This window comes from Podarcis cretensis, assembly GCF_951804945.1.
Source record: "Podarcis cretensis genome assembly, chromosome: 13".
Lineage (NCBI taxonomy): Eukaryota > Metazoa > Chordata > Lepidosauria > Squamata > Lacertidae > Podarcis > Podarcis cretensis.
The window spans coordinates 2,289,039-2,303,522 of record NC_137182.1 but is presented as its reverse complement, the minus strand read 5'-3'; the positions used below and the strand labels follow the sequence as shown (position 1 = coordinate 2,303,522).

General features: G+C 44.9%; 1 protein-coding gene across 3 annotated transcripts; it reads right to left on the bottom strand.

The window, feature by feature from the left end:
• Positions 1 to 432: 432 nt before the first annotated feature.
• Positions 433 to 10,609, bottom strand: UPP1 (uridine phosphorylase 1). Of its 3 annotated transcripts, none has more exons than XM_079949963.1 (8): positions 10,539 to 10,609; positions 9,240 to 9,302; positions 7,004 to 7,121; positions 6,617 to 6,775; positions 4,241 to 4,355; positions 3,942 to 4,151; positions 3,233 to 3,379; positions 433 to 2,154 (listed from the first exon to the last, which is right to left on the bottom strand). In XM_079949963.1, the coding sequence occupies exons 2-8, from the start codon at positions 9,284 to 9,286 to the stop codon at positions 2,015 to 2,017; spliced, it is 936 nt and encodes a 311-aa protein (XP_079806089.1). In that variant the 5' UTR covers positions 9,287 to 9,302; positions 10,539 to 10,609; the 3' UTR covers positions 433 to 2,014. The 3 variants fall into 3 exon arrangements, with proteins under 3 accessions (XP_079806089.1, XP_079806090.1, XP_079806091.1); XM_079949964.1 differs by lacking the exon at positions 10,539 to 10,609 and adding an exon at positions 9,869 to 9,916 and having other exon boundaries at positions 9,240 to 9,307; XM_079949965.1 differs by lacking the exon at positions 10,539 to 10,609 and adding an exon at positions 9,664 to 9,794 and having other exon boundaries at positions 9,240 to 9,304.
• Between the last annotated feature and the right edge of the window lie 3,875 nt (positions 10,610 to 14,484).

Below are 14,484 nucleotides of genomic sequence, written 5' to 3'. Positions count from 1 at the left end.
AACACAAAGGCAAAAGAGAGGTGAAGGCAGAGTCTGTCCCACGACCTGCACAGGGAGCCTAGCAGGATCAAAACTGGAGCAGCTGCCCCCCCCCCCCGCCGCCCATCAAGGTAAGAGTTGCTTAATTTGCGCAGTCCTGCCAAGTGGAGTCAGCAAGAAGGACAACGCTCCTCCACTGCAGGAAAATCTGTTATTTAAATGACTAGTAATTCTTTAAGCAAAATAAAACACAAAATATTACTGACTACTCCTATGGAACCCCCAATGGGATACTGTGGTACTCAAAAGGGACCCCCCCCTCCCAATTTTTCCACATTTTTAACATGCTTTTTTAAAATTAAAATGAAAAATCACTCATAGAAAAAAACCATCACAAAAAGAGGCATGAAAAATCAGAGCAAGAGACAAAAAGAGGGCCAGAGACATCAGCAATACATTCCAGACATTTAATTTAATAGAAATTACAACAAGCCTATAAAAAAATTAAAAACACAATGAATGAATGGATCTTTATTACTAAAAGCTACAAGCCGTCACAATTGGTCACAATGCGTAGAATACAAATAATTGATTTAAAGCTGAACAACAGCAACAGCAAAGCAAACTTACAAAAATGTAAAAATCACTCTTGCCTAAGTTTACTCCACGTCTCACACTCCCCCTTATGATACTTGTCTTGGTGCCTAGCTCTCAACTTACTTGCAGCCAAGACAAATTTTGGAACCAGTGCAGTAATAAATACATTATTGCCGGCAAGCAAAATAGATTTGCTCAAGGGGAGGTCGGTTGGAAAGAGAGCAAAGGGTGCAATTGAGGAATTTTTGTCTAGGGGATATATATAAAGGGCATCGTAACAAATAGTGTTGAATGTCCTCCACTTCTCCCAACCAACTCTTGACTCATCCTGATCCCATAAAAATCTTTGGTAATTAGTCCTGGAAATTAGACCTTTCATGGTCAACTCTAAACCCAACTATTTACAGATAGGTAGACGTGTTGGTCTGCCATAGTCAAAACAAAATAAAAAAATTCCTTCCAGTAGCACCTTAAAGACCAACTAAGTTAGTTCTTGGTATGAGCTTTCGTGTGCATGCACACTTCTTCAGATACACATCTGAAGTGTGTACCCAACTGTTTAGTTAAACAACTTAACCATGGCTGGTTTGATGCTCAATGCGTTACTCAGAAGAACATTCTAAAAACACAATAAGCATGGATACTCCTTATTTTGCAAGGGGAGTCAGCTGCATTTCCAGCAAACCGTAGTTTGTGAAGCTCTGGATGTGTTCCTTCTATATTGTATTATCCACAGGCTGGAGGTTGGCGAAGACTGGTTATGTTCTGCATTATTAATGTAAACAATAAAATCATACCAAACAGAAAGGAAATTCTGTTCTTTTTTAACCTCCAGAGGCTCTCAGTTTATACAGGCAACCCCTGATTTGTGTGGGGGTTGCATTCTGGCTCATCACACATGACGGCGGAGTGTGTATAAGCCCGTTCTGACCCCTTTTCTGGCCACTTCCAGGTCACCAAGATGCACATGTGTGCAGTTGGGTAAAAACTGAACACACTCTAATTGGTCCTTGCCTGTATATCCATTTTTATAGTAGAGCTTACCCTCATGCACCATTAAGAAACATCTGCTGGGGTTAGAACTCTGTAAAACCAAGCTATTTTCCCATTTATAATCAATAAATTAATTGATTAAAATTATTTTCCCTTTACTGTTCTCATTGGCTTCCTTGCTGTGATTCTAAAAGGTTTTTTTCTGGCCCTTCCAAGCTTTCTAACATTGCCCATTAAAAAAAAAAAATCACATGTCCCCGTTTACACCTCAACCATGCCTACGTTGAAATGTGATCCCCAGGAGCCTGAGCAGGGGTAAATGTGCTCTCAGCCCCAAAAAAGCTTGTCACCCCTGAGTTACAAGGTTATTTATCATGAATTAAAAATGAAGAAATGTTGAGTTTTGTATTTATTTACAGTATAAAGCTAACTAAAAATGGCAATGTCACTTTTTCCCAAGACGTTTCTTAATCCAGTGCCCCACCAATATCTGCGGCCTCTTCTGGTATTCACCCAGCACATCGTGGGGGGTGGAGATTTGGTCACCCTCCAGTCGGTTCAGGAGTGTTACACAGACCACAGCACCTGCGTTTAGAAAACAAAACCCAAGACCAATACACAGAGGTTACTTGAAAATAACACTATGAACCATGTGGGGGAAAGGACACTTTACCCAGGATAAGATGAACTGAAACTGATGAATTAACCCAGCAAACAAAGGAACAGTCAAACACTGGGAAAAGTGACAGATAAAGCCAATTCACAATGGAAACAAAACCTTCAGCTGGAATTGGGCATTTGTTAACTAGCCCATAGGCTGTTTTACCTCCACCTTCAAAAAACAGAAGAGCAAGGAAGTTCCTCTGCGCACACCGGGTGATTATTTTGTTCCTCAGGGAGCTGCGGTCAGCAGGATATAACTCATCAGATCTTTGCTGTGGTGTATTTGCTGCTACCTCACTTTTCCCCACAGAACCAGCTCTTGTGATTTGTTCTTATATTTTTTTAAAAAAATAGGATACTTTAAAGCTTTCTTTCTGTGGTTCTGAAGTTTGGATCTAGTTAAAGGTTCTTCACCTTCAAACCTAAAAGCATTCTTAATCATGTCATGGCTAATTAGTGGAAATTCTGCACTGCGGACGTATGTTTGACTGAGATCAAATTAGGGGTAACGGGAGACTATCAAGCATCCCACATGAGCTGCTTAGGACCAGAAAAGGGCCAAATCATAAATCAGGCAAGAGAAGGAAGCAGTATAAACTGAAAGTGGCATCAAATCAGTTGGAAACATCAGACAAACATCAAACATGAAATGTGATGCATGTTTTGGTCAAAATAAGAGAAGGTCTAATGGACACAGCAATAGTTATGAAATATGTTGTTATTCTGGATTCGGAATGTAGGGCAAGAGGCTTAGAGCTTTGAAAGAAAAAGTGAGCCCAAGATTTTAAGGCCTAACTTTTCAAACTATTGTCTGTCTCCAGCCTTAGATAAGCTATTATGGATTGCACCTGGAATTATTGATTAAAAATTATACTAAAGCATTAAGATACTCAGCATGTATGATCAATATTAAAACTCTTCTGTGGCTATGAATTACATGATAAACTATTGACTGTTGAAACTAGTGAATTATGTAAGACTGGACACATGCGCTGCTTACCTTTGATACCAATAATATTGCACATGGCTGCAAAAACAGAAGATTCCATCTCAATATTCCTGACTCCAGCCTTGTAAGCTGCCATTAAATATTGTGCCTTCTCTTCCTCAGTGTATGAGCAGATTGCACCATCAAGACGAGCTTGGCCTACAAATGTATGAAATGCAGATTTTAATACATGCAATGAAATCTCTACAATAATACCCCATGGAGTTGAATTGCCTGATCAGCTATACCTGGCTCACCGCCTGAACTTTGGCCAATGGATGGAACCAGAGCTACTGTATGGCTGGGGAAGATTTCAGCTCACTCTGCATTTGGGACCAAACCATCCCATTTCCCTCCACCCTACTTGGACCAATATGCAGATCAGAACATAGTTCTGAGAATTAGGCCACACCATCAGTTATATGTGTTATTTTTCATGGGCAAGCATTCAACTATGAGAATAATCCCCTCACATGTAGTCTAAAATGTAAGGTGAAGCGGTGAAGCTGTTCCTTTAACCTATCAAGATTCTGCTTGTGTAAACTAGGTCAGACTTGTGGGGGACTATTGGTTTAATTATCCAAATATTCTGATTTTATTGTTTCAATATTATTCCGTTTTGTTTTTAAATGCACACGTTTAGCGAATGTTTTAAATGTTTTGCTCTTCTGTTTCCTTTGCTTTGTTGTTCATGAATATGCTTGCACCCTTTCAGCCTTACCTTCATAGAAATCCAGAGTGCACATGGTGTTCCCAATGAATGTTTTGAATTGATCCAGTTCCTTGGCACACTCCATCAAGTCTTGAGCCAGTTCCTCGTCTAAGTTTGTGCTACGATATACAGGCTTTCCCAGAACAAACTGTTCAAACTGAGGTTTGAAGGTGGCATCTACAGATTGCTTGGTGATCACCACAGACCCTGGTGCCAAACCTACATTTCAAATATTATATGTTTCATAAACCAATAACTGTGATTTCATTTCATTTTTTGCTTTAAAGTAGTAAGGGCATGAGAAATACCTATTCCCCCAGATGTGCCGATACGAATAATGGTTACATTGGAACACTTGGAATGACACAGCAGCTTGAAGAGTTCATGCAGCATGATAGCAATGGAAGGAATCCCCATTCCATGCTGAAATGAAAAAAGTGGGGGTGGGGAAAATTCATAGTGAATAAATCATTCTGTTCTAGGTTATTGTGGGGATGTGGGAAAGGAAGAAAATAACTATTTGGATGGTTACAACCTTCTATTATATTGAAGCATTGAAGCAGGAAGCCAGCAAAGCATTTATCCTGAAAGAAAATATTGCACTAAAGCCATTTTTTATTCGGAAATTTTCAAAATACGGTCTGCAGATAACCATAGTAGCAAATATTAATGATAAAGAGACTTGCGGTTGCAAGAGTGTACAATGTGAAGTCAAGTACGGTATATTAACTAAAAGAGTCTCTCCAAAAAGTGGAGGAACTATAGTGTGGATACATTTATTCACACCAGCAAGAAAGCAACATCACACATCATCAAAGGCAATTTTATTTAAACCCTCCAGAGCTTTTAAACTACCTGTTAATTTCTCAGCCAGGACCATTTGCCAAAGGTTAGTGCACCATCTAGAAATAGGCCATTTCCCCAGTGTTTAGCAATCAGTTGGTAAACCGTCACTAACATGAAAGTTATCAAAAACCTTGCATCAGCATATTGATTATCAAACAGAAATAGCAACAACTATGGAAGCTTTCAGCTTTGCCAATTTCCTCAAATACCTTTCGCAAAAATTGATTGACTGTAGAGAAATCCCACCACAAGTGGTAGAAAGTTCCTTTTGTGTTATAGCCTCTCCAGCATTCCTTGTTCTATAATCCGTATATCACTCAATTTAATGGGTGTAACATGCCACCTGTAAATTAATTTGGGAATATTTTCATGGATTCCTGGGTAATTCCATGAAAATGTCAACAAATAGACTCATTTTTCATTTTATTATATTGTTAAAGGTAAAGGTACCCCTGCCCGTATGGGCCAGTCGTGTCCGACTCTAGGGTTGTGCGCCGATCTCACTTAAGAGGCCGGGGGCCAGAGCTGTCCGGAGACACTTCCGGGTCACGTGGCCAGTGTGACGAAGCTGCTCTGGTGAGCCAGCACCAGCGCAGCACATGGAAACGCCGTTTACCTTCCCGCTATAAAGCGGTACCTATTTATCTACTTGCACTTAAGGTGCTTTCGAACTGCTAGGTGGGCAGGAGCTGGGACCGAAAGACGGGAGCTTTACCTACAGCGCCACCCGCGTCCCATTATATTGTTAGCATGTTCTATAAAATTTTAAAGTTATTTCCCCAAATTTTATCATTTGGCAACAGGTTTTCACAATGGCATTTTACATGTGGATAAAAACAATCAGAAGTATGACATGCAAGGTGACTCAGGGTTTCTCTATTTCGCCCCCTGAAGCTCAGTTAAGCACCTCTGCAAGAAAAGAAAGAACAGGTTAATGACCCTTTAGTGTGATAGCTTTGCCTTCTCATCTGGTGAACTGACAAGACATTTTATGTTAGGAGGAAAATCAGGTGAGCTTAGGACAATAAAATGTACATTGGTTTAGTGTGTAATGTTGACCACAAAACATGTGCTTTTTTCCATCTCAACAAATGAAAAGAAAAATCTATTTTCTTTAACTTTATTCTTTTCTTTTTACCATTTTTACCATTAAGAAAATGTGATGAGATAGTAACTAATATGTGTTTTACATGCAAAATTTATTGTGATCATTGTAACACAGTTACATTTTTCCTCTTCCTCTTTAAGACTGATTGTGCTTAAAAGGGAAGGGAAGAGATTTCTCTCTGTTATTCAGCGCTGAGTTTGGGTGCAACAGCATTCTGCAAGGAGCTGGTTGGCACATCTGAATGCTTTCCTGAGCCTAGTGCTAAGGATCACCCATCTCCTGACAGGGGAGGAGTGTTCCTGCTTAGTGCTGAGTTTGGGCATGCCAGAAAGCTCCCTCGGATGGTTTTAGTTTCTGCCTGGAAGCCAAAAGAAGGAACCTCTCCACTGTGAGAGGCTGCCCTGTCCTGGAGCCTCTGCAGTGGTTCTCAACCTGTGGGTCTCCAGATGTTGTTGGACTACAACTCCCATCATCTCTGAGCTCTGGCCTTGCTAGCTAGGGGTGATGGGAGTTGTAGTTCAGTGCTACAGAGGAACACAAAGCACAAGCCCAAAGCCCCCATTAGCCCACAGTTTTGTGTCCTTTGTCAATTGTACATATGCAGGTTGTATATATACAAATCTAATCTAATAATGCATTAATGATCATTTAGAGATATTTTTAAAAGAGAAAATTCAGTTTTAATTGATAGACAATGTATTGCATGCCCACAAATATCTGGCCCACTCACACTGATGGATAGCACAGGCCCTGCTTTGTACATCGCGTAACGATCAGTTCCTGCGCAGATATTGGGGTAGTCCTGGCCTGGGCTGCCAACTCCCAGCTCTTCAGCTATGTAGGTAATAAAAGCTTTCATTCGCGAAGGACTTCCTCCAACACACACAAACTAGGCAAGATCAAAGAGAGGAAACTGTAAGAATATTAACGCTAACTATGGAAATATTTAACAATGCATTTTTAAAAGCATTTAAAAAACAGAAATATGAAAAGCCTGTTCATGCTACAAAGACACCTTTTAACAATTCACACTAGACAATGCAGGAATGTGCAGCTGCCCCACATGGGAATCAACCCTGCGACCTTGTTGTCACCAGCACCATTTACATCTCCAAACCTTTACATCTCCAAACAAGGCAGGGAAGTCATGGGTGCCAGTCCCCAGAGCAAAATGGTACAGGATGTCATCGCTCATCTTCTCAAGATGTTGATTTGGGACACGAATGGGGGTTTCCCTGTCAAAAGAAGGGAGAAACTTAGTATGAATTTATAGCAGTAGAACGAGCATCTTTAAACAAGGCAACAAGTATAACATCTGGACAATTAGGATTCTTCTGGATCACAGCCTTGAATGTTTAGAATTGTCTCACATATCGTATTACCAAGAGTGGAGTTGGGCCCACCTAACTCAGCTGTGCCTGCCCAGGGACTCAGTGAAGGAACCAGGGAGAAGGGAAGGAGATGGGCTGGAGTTGGTTCTGTCGCCATCCAGAATAAAGCTGATATGCATTTTTCACCACTGGAGTGATGGCCTTTTATCCGGCTTGCAGGTGTCACTTCCCCGCAAATGTAACAAGAGTTATCTGCACTATTAACACATTTACGAGGCATCACGACGGGGGGATTTACACTGCAGGGATCCCTTGTGTAGAACTCAGGACGCAGGCTAAGTGGGAGAGTAGCCCACAAAGTCACACAGATGACTTGCTCACCAGTTGATACTTTGCTTTATACTAATGATTGCTTAGTTATTTATTTATTTACCACTATTATTGTTGTTGTTGTTATGGTGTCCATGCTTCTCCTCCTCCTCCCCATTTCCTCCTCACAACAACCCTGTGAGGTAGGTTTGGCTAAAAGATGGTGACTGACTCCAAGGTCACCGAGGGAGCTTCATGGCTGAGTAGGGACTCGAAGCCAGCTTTCTCAGCTCCTAGTCCAACACTCTAACCGTTATGCCACACTGCAATCATAAAGCCACAATGTCATGACTCAACTGCACTACTCAACTGCATGCCATTGGTCCTGGTGTACCTGATGAGCTGGTGCAAGATGGCACCGCATGTCGCAACCAGAAGCCTGAAATGCAGTGTTACCAAATGAAATTCTGTACTCAGTGTGGCCTGGGCTGCTTGTGCATGGCCATCTTTGTATCTTCTAAACAGGAACCAATCAACAGATCCCACCCACCCCCCTTGTTTTTTGCGTTCAGCATCTCAAAATTAGTAAAGATTGCTTATTTTCCTTTCAGAGGCATCGTGTGTTGTGGGGTGGTTTGGTTGGGATCTCCTTTCTTGTAGCTACCCAGCGGCGTAGCGTGGGTTGTCAGCACCCGGGGCAAGGCAAGTAATTTGCGCCCCCTAACCCAGGGCAAGGCAAGTAATTTGCGCCCCTAACCCCTAACCTGCCACCGCTGCCAGCTTCTTCTTGCTGCTGCCTGGGCTGGTCAGGTGTGGTTCTCTCCCGCGCTCAGCGCTGCGCTGGGTGGCCGCTGCACTGTCCCTCCCCCAGATAGTCCCTCCTTCGCTCTCTCTCCGCTCCGCAACGCAACGCATGCCTGGCACCCTCCCCCTCCACAGTGGGCAGCGACCTGGCAGCTCGGATCGGATTCGCACAGCCAGCACTGCAGTGAGAGAGAGTGAGTGAGCCAGGTAGGGGCAGAGAGCTGCGAGTGCGAGCGCGCGCCCCCCAAATGTTGCGCCCGGTGCGGCTGGCCCCCCCTGCACCCCCCACACTACGCCACTGTAGCTACCCTTCAGAATGCAGTGATGAGGGAGCAGGATTATACCCGTCACGCCCGCTGACCATGCTCTCTATGCATACACAACGTGATGTATGGGAGGTTTCTGTGTACATAGTTAATATGCATGTAGGTGCTTTCAGACATTACACGGATTGCACTAAGGTGTAAGGCTAGCAGGCACAATCCCACAGCTTCTTCCACATCCATTCAAACAAAGGCCTGAATACTTTCTAGCCCTCATGTGCAAAATTCCCTAATTCATTGATCTGCTGTTTACAGAATTACATTTCTATGGGCACAACTGCATGATTGTTATTTAGAAGGCAATCAAGACAAGATTTCTTAAAAACAAAGGTTTCACAGCAATAAATCATGTTCTTAAAGGTTACTTGAAAGTCAAGTAAGTGTAAGTATAAGAACAGGTGGAGCAATTGAAGAAAAGGCACAATGACAAGCAGATGTCCCTGTCCCACATCCTGTCTTATCCACTCCCACTTCTGTGATAGCAATATAATGGAAGTTTGAAAGCAATGTCCCCCTACTCCCCCTCCCACATTTATGAGGCAATTTATACCTAAACCTTTTAAATAGCACTTGATTCACTTCTTACGTGGAAGATGTGTTCATGGTCTTCTCCACAACATCCCCAGAAGCCATGATATTCAGTCAGACTCTGAGGAAGGAAATTTAAGAAATGGGACATATACATCACATGGTCAGCACTGTGAAAAATTGTATAAGGAACAAGATGGTTTGCCAGCTACAGAAATAGACAGAAATGGACAGAAATAGATTATTATTATTATTACTGGTTACTATCAGTATTATGATTGCTCTCATTATTTTACTTTCTTACCCATCCTTCACTGTAATGCCCCAGGGCAAGTTACAATTTAAAATGCAGTTTAAAAACTTACAATTAAAAATGCAACTACAAAAAATTAGATGGGGCCTGCAGATATACATCTCTGGTGTCAATGGGTAAGCATTCAGCATTCACAGAAACCTGTATAATGAGGTTGCCAGATGTAGCTTTGTAGGGAGGGAGCTCCACAACTTGGGGGCTGCCACAGAGAAGGCCCTCTCCCAAGCCAGCCGGCTGAGAGTCTGGAGCGCAGGAACTACCAAGAGGGCTCCCCCGGCCGGTCTTAGCACCCAAGAGGGTTTGCAGTAGGGAAGGAAGTGGTCTTTCGGATGTTTGGGGGCTGCGTGGTTTAGGGCTTTAAACACTAATCTGAGCACCTTGAATTGGGCTTTGAAACAAAATAGCAACCAAAACAGGAGTTCCAGGGGGTCTGCCAGTAATCTGGCTGCTGCACTTTGGACCAATGGAAGTTTCCGAATTGTCCCCAGTGGGAGTTGCTCCATTGCAGAAAAGGTGTCCGCTTCCCTTCCCTTCCCTTCCTCTGCTTTTCCTTTCCTGCTCCAGTCCGTGAGAGGCCTGTTTTAATAGAGGTGCTTTGTCCACAAGTTATTTTAATTGAAATGCAGTGAGCATGCTTTTTCAGCAACCATCCGTGGGGCTGCATCTTTTCCCTCTGGGCTGCTGAAAGCAAAGTGGAATGAGAGGAGTGGGGCAACAGCCGCATCCAGCAAAGCACAAAACACCCGGCTAGCCCGCTTCCCATGACGCAACCTGGGCCTTCCTATTGCATTTCCTCCCTTCTTGAACGCGGGGCGGGGAGTTGCGGGGGCTTTGGGCGGATCCCAGAGCCAAGCAAGAAGCCCCCTCCAAGCCCCTGCCCGGCTCGGGCTCGTCGGAAGCCGGGGAAGGAGCACGGCCGGGGGGGGGGGCGGCAGGTGCGCCGGCGCGGACAAGCCCTCGGGCCGCCGCCGCCTCGCCGCCCTTCGCCCGCCCTTCGCCCCGCGGAGGCCTCTGGCCGGGAAAGGAGACCCGAGAGGCGCCTACCTGAGGAGGAGCGAGGCCAGCAGCCGGGAGCCCAGCAGAGATGCCGACCCGACCCGACCCTTCCTCCCTTCCTCCCGGGCGGCGGAGACACGGCCAGCCGCGCTGCCAAGCGCTCGGGAAAGGGATCCTCCCGCCGCCGCCGCCGCCGCCGCGGCTACTTGGCAGGAGCGCTTCCTGGGCCGGCGAGGCCCCACAGGCTGAGCTTTCCGAAGAGCGCGAGGCAGTTCTCTTGCGAAGCCCGAGGAAAATGGTCCGCGCTTCCCTATTTAGAGCACTCGGGGAGGGCAGGATCCGGCCTGGGGGAACAGCGCCTCTCTCTCTGAGACCTGCTCTAAACTTGCAAGCCCAAAGATGCAGGGGAAGGTGCTCTCAAGGCCAGCAGAAATGTCTCCTTGTTCAGGGCGTGGACTTTCCTGAAGTTTCCTTCAGAATCTAGCTGGTAGTTGGACACAATATGCCGGAAGCACTGCAGGAGGCAGCGGGGGAAATTCTGAAATGACATCACACAAAGTGACGCCTGAGATCACCGCAATTCCTTTAACTAGCAAACATCCTCTAAAGAAACAAAAATTTCATCAACAGAAAAAAACGTTGAACTATCAGCTGTGATCACAAATATTAAGTAGCGATCTAGAGATTAGGCAAAATGTAAGATGATCAGCGGAATAAACTTCCTAGACAATTGCGAAACTACACTCCTATAATTTACTTGTGAAAAGGCTAGCTGGATTATTTTGGGCAGACAATGTCCGGCCCCAGCATAAGTGGCTGGACATTTTCCAGTTCGGTGGCAAGCAGTTAGAAACATACCAGGCATTCAGACAACCCCCAGGCACTGAAAGAACACATGGGGGGGGGGGGGACAGGTGTGGGTCAGCCAGTGTACCCAGCACACACACACACACACACACACCCTGCCTTGCTGGAAAGGGTCGAGTGTCCTTGTCGCCTTGCGGAGGTCACCTCTCCTTACATCACATTCATCAGTGTACTTGTGTGAAAGCCCCTTCCAACGCGCTCTCTCGAAGCACAACCACCTCGTCCTCTGGCAGGGAAATGAAGGTCAAGTAGGCATGCAGGACACTTTTACAGGCTGCCTCTGAGTGAGCGTCCAAAAAGAGGCAATCGGATTTTAATTTGGTCGGAGAAAGAGATAGAGGCTGGCATTACCAGCTTAAAACAGGGAGATCAGGTTTCTTCCCCCGCCCCCCGCCGTGTTTCAGCTTGAGTTTGAACATTGTTGGGTTCCTCACCTGCTTTTTCACGTTTCCACGCTGTCTGCCGACACCTGTGGGTGGCGAGGAAGTGGGGATCATGTCTTAACCTGAGGTGAATTGACTGACTGGTTTCCCTGCCCCAAACTCATCCCAAACTCCATATGGCTGTCATCTTCCTTCCAAGTAAATGTGAATGCATAAGATCACAGCCCATGGTGCAGAAGTAAGTTTCAATGAGTTAACAGGCTTTCTTCTCAAGTAATGGAGGTAAGCAATCCTATTCCCATTTATCTGGGAGAAAGTCCAACTGAATTTAATAGGCTTTGTGTTTGAGTAGGACATGGTTAGGATCACACTGAAAAACTCACCGTTGCATATGCTGCAAAGCAGCCCTAGAATGCTCTTGAACTGGGATGTCTGTTTTTAATGGGAAAGCATTTTACAGAGGGGCACAGAGACACATTGACTCCCTCCCTTTGTGGGTGCAAGCAAGTATCTTGGATTGTCTTTTTACTGGCAGAGAGAGCTGTGTAGAGACAGAAACATCATCATCATTATTACCATCTCTCCCCTCCCCCCAATTTTGCCATAGGCAATGCGGGGGATATGAAAGACCACCCACCTGCAGGAAATTCGGGCTTCAACTGCCAGTTGAACATAGCTAGTTCTCAAATCAGACTGAAGCTGGTTTAGAATAAAGCATTGTTTGAGAAGAAGCTAAATGAACATCTGCAAACAGAGGAGCTCAGCCAGCTCCTCTGACTGCAGAGGTCCTAACATTTGTTTGCTGCTGCCCCCATCACCTGCCACTCTCCACATGGCCCTGAGGCGTAGTCCGAGCTGTGTCAAGACTAGCTTTGCTTTTTCAGTCTTTGCATGTCTGGTGAGCAGATACTATAAAGACATTTTCTTATCTTAGAAATGTTCATATGCTAGTGGCTGATACACCATCCTGCAGCACAACTCAGTTCTTAAATGGCAAGCTATGTAAAAATGGTCCTGGAGATGAAGGTTTTGGAGAAAGGAACAAGTGCCTCCAGTTTAATATTTCATTATAAATTTTAAATTAAATTGTATAATCAGCTATGATGCATAGCCATCGTATGATAAAGCAATAGCAACAAACCAGTTACTAAGTAAGAAAAAAACTATTGAGTTATTCCATGTTGCATTCCATTTTCCATTTCAATCGTGGGTTTAGTCCAGTTTTGACCTTGAAACTGCCTTGGCTGCTTCATATAATGACTTTTGTCAGGAGTGTGTCACTCAGTGGCTTCCAGTCTCCTTGAACATGGTATCCTCCTATTGTAGCTGCCTGAACTGGGGGTGGATGGCAACACTGGTAGTTCCAATCCTGCTTGGAAGGTCATTTTCAGAGGCTGATGCTCTGAAAGTGCTTTTCAGCCCCGTAGAGCCTTCAGTGTGGGGTTCTGCAGTGTTCAATTTTATCCCCCATGATGTTCAATATCTACATGAAACCACTGAATGGCGGCCAACCAGAGATTTGAAGCATGCTGCCAGCAATCATCTGGTAACACACAACTCTACTCTTCTTTTACACCTGCAGGTGCAGCAGTGGATATTTTGGACCAATGTCTTGCCTTAGTAATGAATCACATAAGAGCCAATAAACTGAAGCCTGGTCCAAACAAGATTGTTAGTGGGCAGTTCCCTAAACCAGATGAGTGGGATAAGCCCTGCTCTGAATGGGGTTACACTCCCTCTGAAGGAGCAGCTGCATAGCTTGGGGGCACTCCCAGGTCCATTGCTGCAATTTGGGCCTCAAGTGGCCTCAGTGGTACAGTGCACCTTCCATCAGCTGCTACTGGCAGCTCTGCTTCACCCTTCTCTGGACAGGGACAGCCTGACATCTGCTAGCTGTGCTTTAGTAACCTCCAGGCTAGATTATTCCAATGCATTATACATAGGGCTGCCTTTGAAGATGAAGAACAGTGGTGGACTTGGGTACTATGGCACCCTGTGCGAGGCCAAAAACTGGTGCCCCTGCCCAGCCTTCCAAAAGGCAGGTAAGGAAGCGCCTAGCTTTGGGAAGGAGGTACTGAAAAGGTGAGTAAGGAGGCACCTGGCTGGGAAAGCACTAACGGCTTGGGGAAGAAGGCCTGAGGGCTCATGCCTCCTTCCCAAATCCCAGTGCCTCGCTTACCTGGCTTTGAGATGGTGCCCCCCTCGGCTCAGCGCCCAGTGCATGCACACTCACACTCCTAAATCTGACCCTGTTAAGAAGCTAGAGCTTGTGCAGAATGTGACAGCCAGGTTGCTGACCATTGCAAAATGGACTGGATATATAAAACCAGTTGTGTCACTCACTACTGCACCAGCTATTAGCGAAACATCAAATTGTAGAATTGAAAGAGAACTTGAGTCATCAAATTGCAACTGAAGCATCTGCAAAAGATGACAATCCAACCTCTGCATAAAAACCTCCAATGAAGGAGAGTCCACCGTCTTCTGAGGGTGTCTGTTTCATTGTCAAACAGTTATTCCCATCAGAAAGTTCTTTCCGATGTTTAGTCAGAATCTTTTCTTGTAACCTGAATCCACTGGGTCAGGTCCTACTCTCCAGAGCAACATAAACAAAGCTTGCTCCATCTTCCATGGGGCAACTTTTTGGATGTTTAACGATGGCTACCATATCTCCTCTCTTCTCTAGGCTCAACATGCCCAACTCCTCAACTGTTCCTCATAGGGCTTGGTTTCCAGACTCCTGG